General features: G+C 45.3%; 1 protein-coding gene across 2 annotated transcripts in view; it reads left to right on the forward strand.

Moving 5' to 3' along the window:
* Positions 1-22,095, forward strand: part of LOC122932307 (mitochondrial ornithine transporter 1-like) — a 38,797-nt gene that overhangs the window by 11,148 nt on the left and 5,554 nt on the right. For both annotated transcript variants that reach the window (XM_044286650.1, XM_044286651.1), the window contains 4 exons: positions 1,710-1,968; positions 8,810-8,947; positions 17,326-17,498; positions 19,072-19,230. In XM_044286650.1, coding sequence (XP_044142585.1) covers positions 1,710-1,968; positions 8,810-8,947; positions 17,326-17,498; positions 19,072-19,230 — 729 coding nt within the window. The remainder of the gene's footprint in view (positions 1-1,709; positions 1,969-8,809; positions 8,948-17,325; positions 17,499-19,071; positions 19,231-22,095) is intronic.

The raw sequence follows: 22,095 nt of genomic DNA on the forward strand, positions 1-22,095 counted from the left end.
GACTCATTCATACAGTCGTGTGAATGTAGCCTTATACTGAAAAAAAATAAACTTGAAAAAAAAAGATTTTTTTTCTTTTCGATTCCATTTTCTGACCCCTATAACATTTTGTAGCAATAAATATTTTTATGTTTTAATAGTACGGGCGTTTTCGCATACGGCGATGCCCATGATGTGTATTTTTTTAAAAAAATTTTATTTTAGGGAAAGGGGGGCGATTTGAATTTTATATTTGTTTATTTGTCTTTTTATTTTTAAAACATTTCTTTACACTTTTTTATAGTTCCCATGTGGAACTATAACAAACAATTATTAGATTGCTTCTTTCATAGACTCCAAGTCTATATAAATTATACTACTGCATTTTTCGCTTTATAAGATGCACCTGATGATAAGACGCACCTAGGTTTTTGAGGAGGAAAATAAGAAAAAAAAATTTTTAACCAAAAGGTGTGCTTTTGGTGGGGTTTGAACTAAAAGTGCTCTGAGGATGACACTATTATGGGGGATCTGTGGATGACACTGTTAAGGGGGGATTTGTGGATGACGCACTGTTATTTGGGGGGATCTGTGGATGACACTATTATGGGGGATCTGTGGATGACACTTATTATGGGAGATCTGTGGATGATGCACTGTTATTGGGGGGCTCTTTGGATGACACTATTATGGGGGATCTGTGGGTGACACTGTTAAGGGGGGATTTGTGGATGACACTATTATGGGGAAACTGTGGGTGACACTGTTAAGGGGGGGATTTGTGGATGACACACATATAGCATCTTATAGCGGTCCCCTCATGGCCCTATGTGTTACAGTATTACGTTATTAATGTGCCCCCTCATGTCCCTGTGTGAATAGTCACCCCATTACTCCAGGCCCCGCTCACAGCAGTGTTTTACATGTAAAGTCTGTTTATTTAGTGCTCGAGCAGTGACTCTGTTTTGTTAAACTTGCGTAATCGTCTGTAGTAATACTCACTATAAAAGCGGCGGGCAGGCCGGCAGCGCCACGTCACTCAGTCAGTCACGCTCCTGCTCCGCCAGCTTCATTAATAAAGTGGGAGGAGCATGACCGAGTGAGTGACGTGGCGCTGCCGGCCTGCCCGCCGCTTTGATAGTGAGTATTACTACAGACGATTACACTAGTTTAACAAACCAGGGCCACTGCTTGAGCATTAAATAGTGCGCCTTTGGCCTGTTACTCCTATGTTACTCCATGGGTTGTCCGAAAAATCAGCATGTAGCCTGCTAGTGAATGTAGAGGGGAATTTGAAGTCCCCCAGATTGTCATGTTTGTTATCCGGATTGTTCTGACGCTATAGAGCGTGCTTCAGATAACAGCAACATCTTTGGGCTTTGGGATTTTTTTTTTTTAAGCACATATGTTCATTTCTACCAAAAATGAATATATGGGTGAGATTTATCAAAAGGGGTGTAAAGGAAAACTGGCTTAGTTGCCCATAGCAACCAATCAGATTCCACCTTTTATTTTTCAGAGCGCCTTTGGAAAATGAAAGGTGGAATCTGATTGGTTGCTATGGGCAACTAAGCCAGTTTTCCTTTACACCACTTTTGATAAATCTCCCCTATGGAAATCTCTTAGTCGCACTATTTGCCTTTGGGACAAGGTGTATGGTTTATGTTGTGAGGTGTAATTGTACTGATATATGAATAATCTTAATTATAAGAATATCCCTTAATTCCAAGGTGGGACAGCATGCGTTCTGACCGGACAGCCATTTGACACCGCCAAGGTGAAAATGCAGACGTTCCCTAATCTGTACAGGGGCCTTACAGACTGTGCAGTGAAGACGTACAGACAAGTGGGGTTCAGGGGCTTCTACAAGGGGACCAGTCCGGCTCTTCTTGCCAATATAGCTGAAAACTCTGTGCTATTTATGAGCTACGGTTTCTGTCAGAGAATTGTGAGGCGGATTGTTGGTTTGGAGAACAATGCAGCACTAAGGTAAGTGAAATAGTTCAGCAAACTAGAAGTATTTAGTTTGTAAAGGGGTAAGTGTTGTGATGTCATGCTAAAAGCACTTGTCTCTTTGTGCACTATGTATTCCAAATGGCCGTGTATGGACAGCAAACAGTTAGCACTGGCAGTGTTAGCCTAGTTTCCAGGATGATGGGCTGGACCCATTTCTTGGCTAGAGTGAGTTGTAGTTGAATAGACCTGGAGGAAAGACCACTATGTGTGAGCTCCTGCTAACTAGGCCCAAAGTGAAGCCTGATCCAGAAAAAACACAATTTCTGAGACTGAAAGCTGCCTGAGAGCATCCGTACTGAAGGACTACCCCTAAGGCCTCATGCACACGACAGTATTTTTTCACGGTCCGCAAAAACGGGGTCCGTAGGTCCGTGATCCGTGACCGTTTTTTCGTCCGTGGGTCTTCCTTGATTTTTGGAGGATCCATGGACATGAAAAAAAAGTCGTTTTGGTGTCCGCCTGGCCGTGCGGAGCCAAACGGATCCGTCCTGAATTACAATGCAAGTCAATGGGGACGGATCCGTTTGACGTTGACACAATATGGTGCCATTTCAAACGGATCGATTGACTTTCAATGTAAAGTCTGGAGTCCCTTTTATACCATCGGATCGGAGTTTTCTCCAATCCGATGGTATATTTTAACTTGAAGCGTCCCCATCACCATGGGAACGCCTCTATGTTAGAATATACTGTCGGATATAAGTTAGAGCGTGAAAACTCATTTCCGACAGTATATTCTAACACCGAGGCGTTCCCATGGTGATGGGGACGCTTCTAGTTAGAATATACTACAAACTGTGTACATGACTGCCCCCTGCTGCCTGGCAGCACCCGATCTCTTACAGGGGGCCGTGATCAGCACAATTAACTCCTCAGGTGCCGCACCTAAAGGGGTTAATTGTACTATCATATCCCCCTGTAAGAGATCAGGGCTGCCAGGCAGCAGGGGGCAGACCCCCCCCCCCTCCCCAGTTTGAATATCATTGGTGGCCAGTGCGGCCCCCCCCTCCCTCCCTCTATTGTAATAAATCGTTGGTGGCACAGTGTGCGCCCCCCATCGCGCCCCCCCCCCCCTTCCTCCCTCTATTGTAATAAATCGTTGGTGGCACAGTGTGCGCCCCCCATCGGACCCCCTCCCTCTATAGCATTAACAACATTGGTGGCCAGTGTGCGGCCTCCCATCCCCCCCCCCCCCCCCCCCCGATCATTGGTGGCAGCGGAGTTCCGATCGGAGTCCCAGTTTAATCGCTGGGGCTCCGATCGGTAACAATGGCAACCAGGAAGCTACTGCAGCCCTGGTTGCCATGGTTACTTAGCAATAGTACAATAGTAGAAGATTCATACTTGCCTGCTGGCTGCTGCGATGTTCGTGACTGGCCGGGAGCTCCACCTACTGGTAAGTGACAGTTCATTTAGCAATGCGCCGCACAGACCTGTCACTTACCAGTAGGTGGAGCTCCCGGCCGGACACGAACATTGCAGCAGCCAGCAGGTAACTGTTAATGCTATAGAGGGAGGGGGGCCGATGGGGGGCGCACACTGTGCCACCAATGATTTATTACAATAGAGGGAGGAAGGGGGGGGGGGCGGGGGGGCACACACTGGCCACCAACCTATTATTACAATAGAGGGAGGGGGGGCACCAATGATATTCAAACTGGGGAGGGGGGGGTCTGCCCCCTGCTGCCTGGCAGCCCTGAGCTCTTACAGGGGGATATGATAGTACAATTAACCCCTTCAGGTGCCGCACCTGAAGGGGTTAATTGTAGGATCACGGTCCCCTGTAAGAGATCGGGTGCTGCCAGGCAGCAAGGGGCAGTCATGTACACAGTTTGTAGTGTATTCTAACTAAAAGCGTCCCCATCACCATGGGAACGCCTCTGTGTTAGAATATACTGTCGGATCTGAGTTTTCACGAAGTGAAAACTTAGATCTGAAAAAGCTTTTATGCAGACGGATCTTTGGATCCGTCTGTATGAAAGTAACCTACGGCCACGGATCACGGACACGGATGCCAATCTTGTGTGCATCCGTGTTCTTTCACGGACCCATTGACTTGAATGGGTCCGTGAACCGCTGTCCGTCCAAAAAATAGGACAGGTCCTATTTTTTTGACGGACAGGATACACGGATCACGGTCTCGGCTGCAAAACGGTGCATTTTCCGATTTTTCCACGGACCCATTGAAAGTCAATGGGTCCGCGAAAAAAAACGGAAAACGGCACAACGGCCACGGATGCACACAACGGTCGTGTGCATGAGGCCTTAGAGAGAAAGAGAACCAACATTTTTGGATGTTTAAAACCACTTCAGAGTTCATGCCTGCATAAAGACAGTAAGGTATCGCTCGTTTATAGCGAAAGACTTTACTGCTGCGTAAAGGGTTAATTGCCTCCAGCGCCCATCATACTTCTGAGGTGGACTGGCCATCCAAGATCTGCACCCTGCAGCCTGGGAATTGCAGAAAGAGTTTGTGAGAACGGAATTGCACACCTGTGGTTATTTGGAGAAACTGGAATGTGTAGTCAGATAGAGACAGGGAGTACTACTACTACCATCATTGTTGCTGCTTAAACACAGCCATTGGGAAAGCCTACTCTGTGATATACCTCAGAATTGTGCCTATTGCTGCTATATGTATTACAGCTTCTATCATCAACTGAGTAAAGAGAGACTCTATTTATTGCAACCAAATGACCCAGTAATTGACTCCATCATCATCTGTGCGTCGGCCCCTTCCATGGTTATCCCCAATCACCACCAGGCAGAAGCCCCAGAAAGTCCAGGGTTTGCCTTAAGGGAAAAAAGAGTGTGCCCTCCAATCACAGCCCTAGTGAGTGCCAGAGTGAGGACAGCTTTCATGAACCACTACAACTCCTATCAGTGGCACAACTACCACTCCTCTCCTGCTGGCTCTCCCCCTGCAGGCTTGCTGCACGTGTATCTAGAATAAAGGCATACATACCTTAGAGGAAACCTATGTATCAGCGATGGGGCCCATGAATAGAGGGCCCCGAGCTCACAATAAGGCCTCATTCAGACGGCCGTATGCTGTCCGCAAAAATGCAGATCCGTTTTTTTGCGGACAGCATACGGCCGTCTGAATGAGCCCTAACCCTGTGACCTGTTTCAATCCTCATCCTCTCTTATCTATTCTCCTTCTTTAGAAAGGGGCACTGTACGTGCGAAACACAGAAGGATTTCAAAAGTATCTGTCACCTGTAATTCCTGATGTAATAACAATTCTGGAGCATCTTTTTATGTCACTCTATTCTGTGCCATTCCTCTATTATTCCTACAAGATGTTTTTTGAATGAATTGCCAGCATTCTGCAATAAAGGTCCAGCTGGGTGTTACAACTTGGGGGGGTGCCCTGCACAGTCTGGCATTATTCATCGATGTGACAATGTCAGACTGTGCAGGGACATGCCACTAATTGGTAACACCCAGTTGGATCTTTATAGCAGACTGCTGCCTATTCATTCATAATCATCGTGTATGAATAATAGAGGAATGGCACAAAACATATGACAAGATGCTCCAGAATTGTTGTCTGGTCAGGTTTTGAATGCTGTAAAAAGTAAAAATAAAAGTCATACTTACATCTCAGATCCACGCTCACACTCCCATCTTGACACTTCAGGGTTCCTTCGCCAGTCCCTGCTTCCTGGTCCCAGACCGCTCAGCCAATCACCACCAACAGTGTTGACCTGCCAATGATTGGCCGAGAGGTCATTCCCTGTGTATCAAGAGAGACCAGGAAGATGCTGGGGGGCCTGGGAACCATCAGAACAGGACCGCCGGGGGATCAATGAGGTATGATTGTTTTTATAGCGCTTTGATCCTGTTTAAAACATATATATGTGGTCTGGACAACTAAAGTAGAAAATAGCCGAGCATCTCAGAATCCATAAATCAGGGCTTTAGTCAAAAAAATCCATACATAACAAGTGGTTGCAAAAAGATCCAAACAACACGATTCAAACAACTACCCCAAGAAATTAGGTTAAATTACAGTTTTAGGCGTTCCTTAAAAACACATCTTTTTAGGGAGGCCTATCACATCCCCTGATCTAACCCCTCTCCATATATAGCCTATTTAGTCTACATTCACACGACCGTATGAATGAGTCCGCATCCATTCCGCAACATTGAAGAACGGGTGCGGACTCATTCATTTCAATGGGACCGCAAAAGATGTGGACATCACACCGTGTGCTGTCTGAATCCGTTGTTCCGTTCTGCGGCCCTGTAAAAAAAAAATAGAGCATTTTAGGGCATTTTCTATGATATTGGTGGCATGTGCATTCTGCAAATTGCGGAACACACACGGCGGGTATCCATGTTTTGCAGATCTGCAAAACGCTACGGTCGTGGGAATGTAGCCTAATCATAATTTCCTGAACCTGATCCTCTACCAAACTCTCTACTGCATCCAGAAGCACTACAGATATCGGCTGGTGACCGGCTCATGCAGCTTTACACTCACCTAAAGAATTATTAGGAACACCTCATCTATTTTTCATTAATGCGATTATCTAGTCAACCAATCACATGGCAGTTGCTTCAATGCATGTAGGTTTGTGGCCCTGGTCAAGACAATCTCCTGAACTCCAAACTGAATGTCAGAATGGGAAAGAAAGGTGGGCTACAACAGCAGAAGACCCCACCGGGTACCACTCATCTCCACTACAAATAGGTAAAAGAGGCTACAATTTGCACGAGCTCACCAAAATTGGGCTGTTGAAGACTGGAAAAATGTTGCCTGGTCTGATGAGTCTCGATTTCTGTTGAGACATTCAAATGGTAGAGTCTGAATTTGGCGCAAACAGAATGAGAACATGTATCCATCATGCCTTGTTACCACTGTGCAGGCTGGTGGTGGTGGTGTAATGGTGTGGGGGATGTTTTCTGGGCACACTTTAGGCCCCTTAGTGCCAATTGGCCATCGTTTAAATGCCACGGGCTACCTGAGCATTGTTTCTGACCATGTCCATCCCTTCATGACCACCATGTACCCATCCTCTGATGGCTACTTCCAGCAGGATAATGCACCATGTCACAAAGCTCAAATCATTTCAAATTGGTTTCTTGAACATGACAATGAGTTCACTGTACTAAAATGGCCCCCACAGTCACCAGATCTTAACCCAATAGAGCATCTTTGGGATGTGGTGGAACGGGAGCTTCGTGCCCTGGATGTGCATCCCTCAAATCTCCAACTGCAAGATGCTATCCTATCAATATGGGCCAACATTTCTAAAGAATGCTATCAGCACCTTGTTGAATCAATTAAGGCAGTTCTGAAGTTGTTGAATTAAGGCAGTTCTGAAGGCAAAAGGGGGTCCAACACCGTATTAGTATGGTGTTCCTAATAATTCTTTAGGTGAGTGTATATCTGCTCCTCTATTTTCCCAAGATGGCTGGACCATTGCACAAATCAATCTCTTTTACCTTTTGTGTCACCCCTATCTCCTCATAGATTGTAAGCTCTTGCGAGCAGGGCCCTCATTCCTAGTGTCCTAATTATTGACATGTCTGTTGCTATGTTATTTATGACTGTACACGAACCCCCTGACTGTAAACCGCTGTGGAATATGTTGGTCGCTGTATAAATAAAGGTTATTATTATGATTATTTTTACTAGGGATGAGCGAAATTCTGTTTCCAAGTTTGACGTACATAGTTTGGGTTATATAAGAATTCCGCTATGGATTCCTCTACCACGGACCATATGTTATAGTCCGTGGTAGCGGAATGCATAACGGAATTCTTAGATAACCCGAACCTTGTACCCCGAACTTGAAAACAGAAGTTCGCTCAACACAAATTATTACATCTCCTTAGGCCCAGTTGACATTTCAGTATTTTGGTCAGTGGTTTCCATCAGTGATTTTGAGCCAAAACCAGGTGCGGCTCTAAACACAGAACAGGAGCAGATCTTTACCTTACACCTTATGTCTCTGGAGGCTCCAATCCTGGTTTTGACTCACAATCACTGATGGAAATCACGGCCCAAATCACTGAAGTGTAGACTAAGGCCGAATGCACACGGCCGTGTTCCGCCAACCTGGATTCCTGCTGACAGCAAGAGCGCACGGCGTCATTGGTTGCTATGACGCCGTGCGCTTCATGCTGCCGCTGCACTACAGTAATACACTTGTATGATCTATACGAGTGTATTACTGTAGTGCAGTGGCGGCATAAAGTGCATGGCGGCATAGCAACCAATGACGCCGTGCGCTCCTGCTGTCAGCAGGAATCCAGGCCGGCATACCACGGACCGCTCACGGCCGCGGAACACGGCCGTGTGCATTCGGCTTAAGCCTTATGCCTCATGCACATAGCCGTTGGGCGGCCATGGCCGTATTGCACCCCGCATCACGGATGCGGACCCATTCACTTGAATGGGCCCGCAATTCTGGAGATGCGGAACAGATTCACGGAACGGAACATCAGAAGCACTATGGAGTGCTTCCGTGGTGTTTCTTTCCGTGGTTCCGCACCACAAAAAAAGATGACATGTCATATTTTTTTGCATTGCGGACATACCACAGACAATAGGTCCGGGCCGCTGCGCGGATGTTGCCCGTGCAATTGCAGTCCCCAATGCACGGAACAGCCGCACAACGGCCGTGTGCATGAGGCCTTACTCATGGCAGTGTACTGGGCACTATTGAGGCAGGGACCTTGTGAGCACATGGGTGTATAAAGCAGCATATTCGTTATCATTTTTAGGCTGCTATGTGCAGCAGTTTCCCACGACACATGCATGTAACCTGTATCTAACTGGTCTTTCTATGATCTTCTGCAGTGATCTCCAGAATGCAGCAGCAGGGTCATTTGCCAGCGTTTTTGCTGCTCTAGTTCTGTGCCCGACAGAGCTGGTGAAATGTCGTCTCCAGGCCATGCATGAGCTGCAGGTGTCAGGCAGGATAACACATGGACAAAAGTAAGCTTGAAGTTAACACATTGATGATGCTGATATACTATCAGGCCTAGTTCACACGACAGTGTTTGATCAGTGGTTTTCATCAATGATTGTGAGCAAATGTTTCCATTATACCTGATCTCCGTGGTTTTGACGAAATCACTGATCAAACTGTGACTTGTGAACGAGACCTTACAAGGACTCACTAGCTCATTTGGTCTGTGGAAGCTGACCAGCCACAGTCGTACTGAGAATTCACGTGTGTAAACCAATTGTGAAATAATACTTTTCTCCGGAAATGCCTTTTTAGAAATTGATTGAAATTGATTGTTGGTAAGGCTAGTTTCACACTAGCGGCACGGACCTCCGGCAGGCTGTTCCGGTGGGTGAACAGCCTGTCGGATCCGTCCTGCCGCTAGTTCACGTGTGTCCCCAAACTGCCGCTTCGTCCCCATGGACTATAATGGGGGCGGAGTTTCGGCGCCAGCATGGCAGCGCACGCCTAAAAGTACTGCATGCAGTACTTTTAGTCCGGCTGCCTCTCGGCGTGCACTGCTGTGCTGCCACCGAAACTCCGCCCCCGCCCTCATTATAGTCAATAGGGACGGGGCGGCAGTCCGGAGGCACACGTGAGTTGCAGGACGGATCCGACAGGCTGTTCACCGCACTACGGAGTGCTTCCGTGGTGTTTCTGGCCGTGCCTCCGCACCGCAAAAAAATAGAACATTATCTATTTTTGGGCAGTGCAGACGGATCACGGACCCATTCAAGTTGAATAGGTCTGGATCCGTCCCGGCTGTCGAACGGACGTTGCCCATGCATTGGAGACCGCATAACAACCGTGTGACTCTGTGAGACCTGGAATCTACTGAATTATACTGACAGCATTACTATGTCAGTGTAGTTCAATAGATTTTAGGTCTAGCAGGTACATGGGGCACCTTTACTAAAGTGTCTCCCTGTTTTCATGAGTAAAAAGTCTGTTTCCGACTCTTATTTTTTAAGTCTCATTTACCAACTGATTTTGCGTTTATTTGGAGGCCATTTTGGGGATTTTGAGCTATTTTGAGTTTTAGGACAAATTCAGAAGTTTTCTAACTTTTGCACCTAATTTCCATTCTTTTTTCTGTATGTAGTAGGTATGCCTTATGCCTTATTTTGCCCCAGATTTAGCTGTAAAAACAGTCAAATTTCTATTGCACTCCAGGGCTGGGGTACTTTTCTGTCTCTTTTTTGAGTGGTGAGTTGCGCCACAGCTTGCCTACTTTCATGGAGACGTGCGCCAAAATTCAACTCACTTGCGCCCAGGGGCGGGCTCGGACGGGGGGCAGGGAGGCAATTGCCCCCCAGGCCGTCCTAAAAAAAAACGCCGCTGGGCCGTCTTTAACAAATATTTTTTTTTATTATAATTTTTTTTATTCCTTAGGGCCGCACCGCCACTCACCACAGGCGGCGCGGCCCTGGATGTAATTGCGGCGGTCAGCAGTGGCAGCGGGCAGTAGGAGATGAGCGCTTCCAATGTGGAAGCGCTCATCTCCATATTCATCTGTATCTCCGTCCTCAGGACAGCGATACAGATGATTGTGCTGTGGGGCAGGGGAGGGAGAGGCGTTTCCCTCCCCTGTTCTTCTGATAGGCCGCAGGCACTAATGCCTGCAGCCTATCAGAGGCCGGCTCAGGCGGCGCGATGACGCCATTATCATCGCGCCACCTGAGCCGGGCAGCACACAGCGGGGGACACAGGCCGGAAGAGGTAGGTAAGTATTAATGATTTTTATTTTTATTTTCTTTGCGGGGAAAGCTGGCACTATGGGGGAAGCTGGTACTATGGGGGGAGCTGGCCCTATAGGGGGGACTGGCACTATGGGGGGGGGCTGGCACTATGGGGGGGAGCTGGCACTATGGGGGGATCTGGCACTATGGGAGGCTGGCACTAGGGGGGGGGAGCTGGCACTATGGGGGGGGCTGGCACTATGGGGGGAACTGGCACTATGGGGAAATCTGGCATTTCTTACAGCCCAATTTTTTTGGGGTGACGTTTATTTCTTGCCCATTTTGGGGGGCACTATGGGGGCATTTCTTACTGGCACATTATGGGGGGCACCATGAGGGAGAGGAGCACTATCGGGGTATCTGGGGGCTCTAAAGGGGCCTTTTTTATTGGCTCATTATGTGGGGCACTATGGCATCTGGTTGCACTAAGGGGGCATTTTTTTACTGGCACATTATGGGAGGCATTATAGGGGAGAGCGGCACTATGGGGCATTATTTGGGGGCACTATGGGGGAGTGGAGCACTATTGGGGCATCTGGTGGCGCTAAGAAGGGGCATTTTTTACTGGCACATTATGGGGGAGAGGAGCACTTTAGGGACATCTGCTCGGGGCACTAGGAAGGGGCATTTTTTTACTGGCATATTATGGGGGCACTATGGGGAAGGGGGAGAGGAGCACTATGAGGGCATTTACTGGGGCACTATATAGGGGTATTTGATACTGGCATACATTATGGGGACATTAGCTCAACTGCTGGCACTAAGCGGGGGTATTTCATGTACTGTCATATTATAGGGAGAATTATTACTACTAGGAGGTATTATGCAGAGCTTAACTACTACTGGGGGGCTATGAGGAACATGATTACTAGTATGGGCACTATAGGGGCATTATTACTACTAAGTGTGCTCTGGCAGAGAATTATTTCTATTGGTGGGATTTTGGGGGGCACCCTGCCACAGTATCAGCTTAGCACAATTATTTTGGGGGGACATTATCTTTATACTATTAGTGTCTGGGCACAGTTAATTTTTAGAGCACTGTGTGCCAATAATTGTGTGCCACTATCTGTGTGGTAGTAGTATTTCCAGGGGGACTGTTTCTGCAGTATAGTATTGGGGGTGGCAGGAAAGGGTGTTCAGAAGATGTGAAGATGATGGAAATGTGGGAAACTAATGCTTGTTTGTCAATCTCTGCAGAGACGGGAGATGGCTGAAAAATCATCATGGCGGTCTGGTCTGAATGGAGAAGATGAGGAAAGAGAACGTCTACAACAAAGGTGACATCACTGGATGTAAGAGGTATGGGGCGCTATGTAGGAGAGGAGATGCTCCGGCTCCTCCCCCTGCAATTTACAGAAGGAGGATTCAGAGCTGGGTGAGGACGACGAAAGGGGGGCAGCAGGCCACGGGCAGGTGACAGATGATGGGGGGGAACCACAGGCCCTGAGCAGGATCTGGGGAGGGAGGAGAGCGGAGGAGCTTCCTGCCCTTAGCCTGCTATTTATTGTACAGGGTGGGCCATTTATATGGATACACCTTAATAAAATGGGAATGGTTGGTGATATTAACTTCCTGTTTGTGGCACATTAGTATATGTGAGGGGGGAAACTTTTCAAGATGGGTGGTGACCATGGCGGCCATTTTGAAGTCGGCCATTTTGAATCCAGCTTTTGTTTTTTTCAATAGGAAGAGGGTCATGTGACACATCAAACTTATTGGGAATTTTACAAGAAAAACAATGGTGTGCTTGGTTTTAACGTAACTTTATTCTTTCATGAGTTATTTACAAGTTTCTGACCACTTATAAAATGTGTTCAATGTGCTGCCCATTGTGTTGGATTGTCAATGCAACCCTCTTCTCCCACTGATAGCAACACCGCAGGAGAAATGCTAGCACAGGCTTCCAGTATCCGTAGTTTCAGGTGCTGCACATCTCGTATCTTCACTGCATATGCTGTTTTTCTTGTGAAATTCCCAATAAGTTTGATGTGTCACATGACCCTCTTCCTATTGAAAAAACTAAAGTTGGATTCAAAATGGCCGACTTCAAAATGGCCGCCATGGTCACCACCCATCTTGAAAAGTTTTCCCCCTCACATATACAAACCGGATTCCAAAAAAGTTGGGACACTATACAAATCGTGAATAAAAACTGAATGCAATGATGTGGAGGTGCCAACTTCTAATATTTTATTCAGAATAGAACATAAATCACGGAACAAAAGTTTAAACTGAGAAAATGTACCATTTTAAGGTAAAAATATTATGAATCAGAATTTCATGGTGTCAACAAATCCCCCAAAATTTGGGACAAGTCCATTTTCACCACTGTGTGGCATCTCCCCTTCTTCTTACAACACTCAACAGACGTCTGGGGACCGAGGAGACCAGTTTCTCAAGTTTAGAAATAGGAATGCTCTCCCATTCTTGTCTAATACAGGCCTCTAACTGTTCAATCGTCTTGGGCCTTCTTTGTTGCACCTTCCTCTTTATGATGCGCCAAATGTTCTCTATAGGTGAAAGATCTGGACTGCAGACTGGCCATTTCATTACCCGGATCCTTCTCCTACGCAGCCACGATGTTGTGATTGATGCAGAATGTGGTCTGGCATTATCTTGTTGAAAAATGCAGGGTCTTCCCTGAAAGAGATGACGTCTGGATGGGAGCATATGTTGTTCTAGAACCTGAATATATTTTTCTGCATTGATGGTGCCTTTCCAGACATGCAAGCTGCCCATGCCACACGCACTCATGCAACCCCATACCATCAGAGATGCAGGCTTCTGAACTGAGCATTGATAACAACTTGGGTTGTCCTTGTCCTCTTTGGTCCGGATGACATGGCGTCCCAGATTTCCAAAAAGAACTTCGAATTGTGACTCGTCTGACCATAGAACATTCTTCCATTTTGCCACACTCAATTTTAAATGATCCCTGGCCCAGTGAAAACGCCTGAGCTTGTGGATCTTGCTTAGAAATGGCTTCTTCTTTGCACTGTAGAGTTTCAGCTGGCAACGGCGGATGGCACGGTGGATTGTGTTCACTGACAATGGTTTCTGGAAGTATTCCTGAGCCCATTCTGTGATTTCCTTTACAGTAGCATTCCTGTTTGTGGTGCAGTGTCGTTTAAGGGCCCAGAGATCACGGGCATCCAGTATGGTGTTAAGGCCTTGACCCTTACGCACAGAGATTGTTCCAGATTCTCTGAATCTTCGGATGATGTTATGCACAGTTGATGATGATAGATGCAAAGTCTTTGCAATTTTTCGCTGGGTAACGCCTTTCTGATATTGCTCCACTATCTTTCTGCGCAACATTGTAGGAATTGGTGATCCTCTACCCATCTTGGCTTCTGAGAGACACTGCCACTCTGAGAAGCTCTTTTTATACCCAATCATGTTGCCAATTGACCTAATTAGTGTTAATTGGTCTTCCAGCTCTTTGTTATGCTCAAATTTACTTTTTCCAGCCTCTTATTGCTACTTGTCCCAACTGTTTGGGGATTTGTTGACACCGTGAAAATTTGAATCAACGTATTTTTCCTTTAAAATGATACTCGGATTAAACGTTTGATCTGTCATCGACGTTCTATTACAAATAAAATATTGACATTTGCCATCTCCACATCATTGCATTCAGTTTTTATTCACAATTTGTTTAGTGTCCCAACTTTTTTAGAATCCGGTTTGTACTAATGTGCCACAAACAGGAAGTTAATATCACCAACCATTCCCATTTTATTAAGGTGTATCCATATAAATGGCCCACCCTGTATAATGTGAAGCAGGCAGTGCAGCCAGGACAGGTCTCCCCTCTCCGTATGATGTGTAGTGACAGGCCGCAACTATAGAATGTCAGCTGTACAGTGTTTGTTGGGAGAGGCCTATTATATGTAGGAGGGGCTTTTAATAATAGGCGGGGCTAAAAATGGGCCACTTGACTGGATTGACTAAGGCTGACAGCCCTCCCCTGCACATACTAATTAGACCAGTTTTAGTGAATATGAAAATGACCACTAGATGTCAGACTTAAACCAAAAAAAGACAAGCCAAATTTATCAAGAGGAAATAAATGAGGCGCAGATTGACAGAATTTGCCGATACGCCTGTTAGTAAATGTGCCCCAGTGTGGGATCCTGTCAGAGAAGCAGAGATCAGAACAGGAACCCACACTGACACATGCAGTGCGTTTCTCGCATTGAACTTCCTTGTCTGTGTCTGGCCTAAGGGTGGCTGCACACGGTGCAGATTTATGGGCAGAAAATCTGCACCGAAATTGCACATAAATCCACATTATTTATCGCATTTTTGGTGCGTTTTTATGCAGTTCTTGGTGCGGATTTTCCACAGATCTCACCCTTCTATTGAAAAGGATGAAATCCGCATAAGAAAAACACAACAACAATTGACATGCTGCAGATTTCTAAATCCGCACAGCAGGTCAATTTACGCACCTAAGAAAGAGCAAAGTGTACGTGAGATCTGTCTAATCTCATACACTTTGCTGCGTTTTTTATCTGCACAAAAGTGCGCACGAAAAAAAATGACTCTGTGTGCATTCCGTGTCTGTGTTGCCGCATGGCAGTTCCCGCATTCCGTGTCTGTGTTGCCGCATTACGGACAAGGATAGGACTGTTCTATTAGGGCCAGCTGTTCCATTAATGCAAAATGCGGTTGTGTGCATGAGCCCTAAGACAGCTGGTTGCCCCACAAACTCCACTGAAAAAAATCGGTGGTTGTTAAGCAGTGTATGTCTAGCAACCAGGCTGTCAGGCATAACTATATCAAGGGTGAGTACAGAGATCTCTCCCATGGTCTATTCATACCCAGGACTGTGACTGTGACGAGGGGACATCCTCTGCGTCTGGAGGAAAGAAGTTTTGTACACAAACATAAGAGGATTCTTTACGGTAAGAGCAGTGAGACTATGGAACTCTCTGCCTGAGGAGGTGGTGATGGTGAGTTCACTAAAAGAGTCCAAGAGGGGCCTGGATGTATTTCTGGAGGGTAAAAATATATTACACGTTATAGTTATTAGATTTCTGGAGAAGGGTCGGTGATCTAGGGAGTTATTCTGATTGCCTGATTGGAGTCGGGGAAGAATTTTTCCCCTAAAATGGGGAAATTGGCTTCTACCTCACAAGGGTTTTTTCCCCTCCTTTGGATCAACTTGCAGGATACCAGGCTGAACTGGATGGACAGATGTCTTTTTTCAGCCTTACAAATTATTGTAACGCTTATCCTGACCCCAAAGCTAGGAATTGAATGGGAATTGAGAGCAGCTTGGCAGAATTCACACTTTGCCGTTCTGTCTCATTTGAACCTGTCACAAGGATATTGATCCTCCAAACCCTTAACGAGTATGTGACCGATCTGCTCTGCAAGTGTCCTGATGTAATCTGTAATCTCAGCTCCCGCCATATGCACGTGAGCTGTTTGAAGTCAAGGCGGTGGAGACCCTAAGAAGTCAAGTCAAGCTCGCCTCCCACACAATCCATTTTGAATAAAATCCCTAAAAAAGGGAACGTCAGCAGCAGCCTCGCTAAGGTCTTGCGCGTGTGTCGATGTGTTCCGATCTTAGTGCATGCACCATGAAGCAAGGTGTGCATGCCCTGACGTGTGGCAGTCCCCTGGTGACATGCTTCCAGCACTGTTTGCAAGAGTATCAATGAAGCCAGGGCAAGTATATACTGCTTCACTGTGCATGTGCCCAGATTAGATCACAAGGTCGCAGGCAGGAAATCTTGGCAAGGATGCGGATGGCATTCCCTGTGTTCGGGGATGTCAGTCAAGGTGAATCAGGCGGAATTTGGGAGCTGTGATTTTGACTTGTCTTCTCAGCGTCTCCACCTCCTTTATTTCATTTGTCTACAATGTGAGCTGTGATTTAAAGTTGACTTTTGGCAAAATGAGGCATCAGCTTGGGCTATAAAGGACACCTATAGACACTCGAAGAACCCAATGGTCAGGTACTGGTGGTGGCTGGGGGCAAAATTCTTGTATCAGGTTCTCTTTAAAGGGGTTTCCCCATTACAACAGCTTATCCCCTATCCACAGAATAGGGGATAATAGTTTTAGAGCCCCAGTGGTCAGACCCCCACCAAGCAGAAGCTTATCCTGTGGATAAGGAGCAAGTTGTTGTAATGGGACAACCCTTTTTTGCCTGGTTATCGTTGCCATAAAGTGCGTATCTAGTTAAAGGGGTTATCCAATATCATAAACAGCCCCCCATGTGCTGGGCCCCTCTGAGGCAATATACTTACCCCGCTCCCTGTGGCGCTTCTGGTCCCCGCACCGTTACTGCTGCTTCTCCCTGTACACGGATGAAAACATCTGGTGTCGGGTGGAAGCAGCCAATGGCAGGCGGGGACGGGGATGAGCCTCACTAGCGTCGCGGGTGACGCTAGAGAGGCTCGTCCCCATCAGCGCCTACAATTGGCTGCTCCCCCCAAAACCTGGTCCCCAGGGTGGCGGTGCGAGGACCAGGAGTGCCGCAGGGAGCGGGGTAAGAATATTCCCTCTGAGGGGCCCGGCACCTGGGGGGCTTCTTTATGATATTGGATAACTCCTTTAAGGTTTTTTTTTTGTTTCCATTTTGCATGTAATGTGTCTCCTTGTGTCAGTACAGTGTGGGCCGTGGTGAAAGGCATTGTACAGCGTGAAGGTCCTCTGGGCTTCTATCAAGGTCTGACAAGCACAATCTGCAGAGAAATACCAGGATATTTCTTGTTCTTTGGTGGATATGAGTTGAGCAGAACTTTTTTTGCCTCAGGTGGAAAGTCAAAGGATGAGCTTGGTAAGTACTGGTCACGGGTAGGGTTACATGGACATATTCAGTATGACCGGCCGTAGATCTGATGTGAATAAAGGCTTGGTGACTCAAGTGTCAATTAGTGGTCACCAAACATCAATATTGTTTCATTTATTAAAGGGATTTTCTGGGAGTAGAATATTGATGACCTGTCCTAAAATAGATAAATATATGGACAGTCAGGAGACCATCCTTACACATTACATTGACAGTTGATCCTGCAAAATTGTCAGGTTTAGTTGACTGCAATGTTTATAGCCAGCTTACAGTTAGCTAGTTAGTTGCAGTTAACCCTTTGAGGACCAAGGGACATATTTGTCACATGTTTTTAATTGCCTGTATCGTCTGATTAAGAACTTAAAATACTATTTTTTTTTTGTTTGAGTCAAAATATAAGTTATCAACAAATGGATCTAGCTTTTTGCCAGTTATTTCATGAAATGGCTTAGTTACAGCAACTGAACTGTACGAACTTCAGTTGCCGTAACAAAAAAATTTAGCTTCTTTTGGCCTTCCATTAAAAGTGACCTAAATAGTCACATTTGTCCCGTGTCATAACTCCTCCCCCAAAAATGACACGAGTGTGGAAATGGTTTTATTTATTGTTCAAATACATTCTTAAATGGAAAAAAATATAATTATTTTTATATTGATGACGGTAATCTTATGGTCCTCAAAGAGTTAACCACTTAGTTACAGTTAGCTAGTTACAATTAGTTAGCTTGTTAGTTACAGTTAGCCAGGTACAGTTAGTGAGCTTGTTGGTTACATTTAGCTAGTTGCAGTTAGTTTAGGGTACTTTCACACTTGCGTTTTTCTTTTCCGGCATAGAGTTCCGTCACAGGGGCTCTATACCGGAAAATAACTGATCAGGCATATCCCCATGCATTCTGAATGGAGAGTAATCCGTTCAGTTTGCATCAGGATGTCTTCAGTCGTTTTGACTGATCAGGCAAAAGAGAAAACCGTAGCATGCTACGGTTTTATCTCCGGCGAAAAAAACTGAAGACATGCCTGAACGCCGGATCCGGCATTTTTTTCCATAGGAATGTATTAGTGCCGGATCCGGCATTCAAAATACCGGAATGCCGGATCCGTCCTTCCGGTCTGCGCATGCGCAGACCTTTAAAAATGAAAAAAAAAAAAAAAACGGATCCGTTTTGCCTGATGACACCGGAAAAACGGATCCGGTATTGCAATGCATTTTTATAACTGATCAGGCATTTTTCTGACTGATCAGGCATTTTTCTGACTGATCAGGATCCTGATCAGTCAGAAAAATGCCTGATCAGTCAGAAAAAATGACATCCGTTTGCATACAGTTTGCCTGATCAGGCAGTCAGTTCAGGCAACGGAACTGCCTGCCGGAATCAAGCAACGCAAGTGTGAAAGTAGCCTAAGTCATTAGCTGGTTAGTTACAGTTAGCTGGTTAGTTACAGTTAGCTGGTTAGTTACAGTTTGCTGGTTAGTTACAGTTAGCTGGTTAGTTACAGTTAGCTAGCTAGTTACTGTTAATTGTTCTTGATACTATTTAGTATTATGTCTTTTTCTTCCAAGGTCCCGTTGCCCTGATGATAAGTGGCGGATGTGGAGGGATTGCCCTTTGGCTTGCTGTCTACCCAGTGGACTGTATCAAATCTAGGATTCAGGTTCTTTCGATTACAGGGAAGCAAGCTGGTTTCATGGGAACATGCTCAAGCATTGTGAAAAATGAAGGTATAATGATTTTATCCATATCTGTGACAGATCAGCCTTGTGGGTTCAGCCGTGAGAAGGAGCAGTAAATTGTGTCTTTCAACCTGGCGCTACCATATAAATTTTTTAGTAGGATGGCTTATACATTTTTAGTTCTGTCTTGAAGTATTGCAGGCTTACTGTACATGAACTTCATCGTCTGGTTTCCTTGGCTGATCACCCGCAAAAAAAAATTAAAGATTACAGTGTGTAATGCAAAGCAGTGGCTGGAGGGTTGTAAATCATGCTTCCATTGGCAACATTTGGTGCATGCCAGGAAAATCCTATGGGGACCGTTTATGAAGACTGGTGTTTTATGACGCCTTTCTGCAGGACTGTGTGCCAAAACTGAAATCTACGCCAGCCAGAAAACTGGCCAAGATTATAATAAATGTCCAAGGTCCTGTACCACTCACTCCCTTCCACACTGTGCCCACCTTTTGGAAAAGTGATGAAAGGAGTGAAAAATTCATAAAAATTAGCAAAATTTTATGCAAGTGGGGTGTATGCCAAACTTTTCAAATTTTTGATGCCAGGTATAGTTGATGTTAAATATCTCTATTTCTGCCTAAATGCATTTGTTAAAATTTACTATTGTGTTTGTGCCAAAAATGTATTTTAAAAAAGTGGTGCAATTTGGAGAATCTAGGTTTTCTACATTTTTCCCCGAAATGCTTGGCAAGGGTGTGGGACAATTCTGGCTTCAAAATGTGTCTTAAAGTAAGCCAACCAATAGTCGGATAGAGTAAGAGAAAAGGGACAGAGGCGTAACAGATAACCAATTTTGCCCAACAGCAAAATTTGGAATGGAACCCCACTTCACTATGACCACCTTTAGCAGCAAAATCAATCTCCCTTAGGCCTCATGCACACGGCTGTTGATCGGCCATTCCGTGCATTCGCGACCGCAATTTGGGGTCCTCAATGCACAGGCAAAATTTGTGCGGATTCTGGAGACGCACCGCAAAACAATAGAAACATAGAATGTGTCGGCAGATAAGAACCATTTGGCCCATTTAGTCTGCCTAATATACTGAATACTATGGATAGCCCCTGGCCCTATCTTATATGAAGGATGGCCTTATGCCTATCCCATGCATGCTTAAACTCCTCCACTGTATTGGCAGCTACCACTTACTGCAGGAAGGCTATTCCATGCATCCACTACTCTCTCAGTAAAGTAATACTTCCTGATATTACTTTTACACCTTTGCCCCTCTAATTTAAAACTATGTCCTCTTGTAGCAGTTTTTCTTCTTTTAAATATTCTCTCCTCTTTTACCTTGTTGATTCCCTTTATGTATTTAAAAGTTTCTATCATATCCCCTCTGTCTCGTCTTTCTTCCAAGCTATACATGTTAAGGTCCTTTAATCTTTCCTGGTAAGTTTTATCCTGCAATCCATGTACCAGTTTAGTTGCTCTTCTCTGAACTCTCTCCAAAGTATCAATATCCTTCTGGAGATATGGTCTCCAGTACTGAGCACAATACTCCAAATGAGGTCTCACTAGTGCTCTGTAGAGCGGCATGAGCACCTCCCTCTTTCTACTGGTAATGCCTCTCCCTATACACCCAAGCATTCTGCTAGCATTTCCTGCTGCTCTATGACATTATCTGCCTACCTTTAAGTCTTCTGAAATAATGACCCCTAAATCCTCTTCCTTAGATACTGAGGTTAGGACTGTATCACTGATTTTATATTCTGCTCTTGGGTTTTTACGCCCCAGGTGCATTATCTTGCACTTATCAACATTAAATTTTAGTTGCCAGATTTTTGACCATTCCTCTAGTTTTCCTAAATCCTTTTCCATTTGGTGTATCCCTCCAGGAACATCAACCCTGTTACAAATCTTTGTGTCATCAGCAAAAAGACACACCTTACCATCGAGGCCTTCTGCAATTTCACTGATAAAGATATTAATGATTTTGGCCACTTCTGCTGAGTACCACAGTGGTCTCTTCCTTTTTTTGCTTTTACTAACAAGCCTAATGCAATTATCTGTTGCCTTCAATAGTACCACGTTTAAGTAGTCCCATTTCTCCTGGACTCCATTGAAACTGTTCCAGTCTGAAAGGGACTCGTATACCACTAATCTAATTTTAGAAAAGTTTTTTCTTCTAAAATCTAAAACTTTTGTTTTTGTGTGGTGTGACTCAGTCACTGTACTTATAGTAAACCACACTGACTGGTGATCACTAGATCCCAAGCTTTCCACTACAGTAATATCATATACAAAATTCCCATTTGTGAATACTAAATCTAAAATGGCCTCCTTCCGGGTTGGCTCCTCCACTACTTGCTGTAGAGATAATCCCAGTAGGGAATTTAGAATATCTGTACTCCTGGCATGACAAGCTATTTTGGTTTTCCAGTTTACATCAGGAAGATTGAAGTCTCCCATAATGATAACTTTCCCCTTCAATGTCATTTTAGCTATTTCCTCAACTAGTAGATCATCTAATTCTTTGACTTGGCTAGGTGGTCTATATATCACACCTACACGAGTTACCTTATGATTATCAAGCTGCAAGGTAACCCAAACTTATAAAATGAACTTATTACTAAAAATAATAATTACCACCAGAATAACTTGCTCAAGTACCACCAGCGTAAAAAAATCATGGACACATCAATTTTTTTTTTTTTCGTGGACAAGGTCGGCAATGCCCCCATGGGCAAATTAAGCCGAGTTTGGTGTGGAGGAGCTTGATTGTAATCATCCGTTTATATAGGCAATCTATGTACTCTGGGGTTATTTTAACCCCTTAAGGACCCTCGCCGTACATGTACGGCGCTGGTGGATGTGACTCAAGAACAGAGCCGTACATGTACGGCGGGCTGATCAGG

Source organism: Bufo gargarizans, chromosome 3, assembly GCF_014858855.1.
Source record: "Bufo gargarizans isolate SCDJY-AF-19 chromosome 3, ASM1485885v1, whole genome shotgun sequence".
In the NCBI taxonomy this organism is placed as follows: domain Eukaryota; kingdom Metazoa; phylum Chordata; class Amphibia; order Anura; family Bufonidae; genus Bufo; species Bufo gargarizans.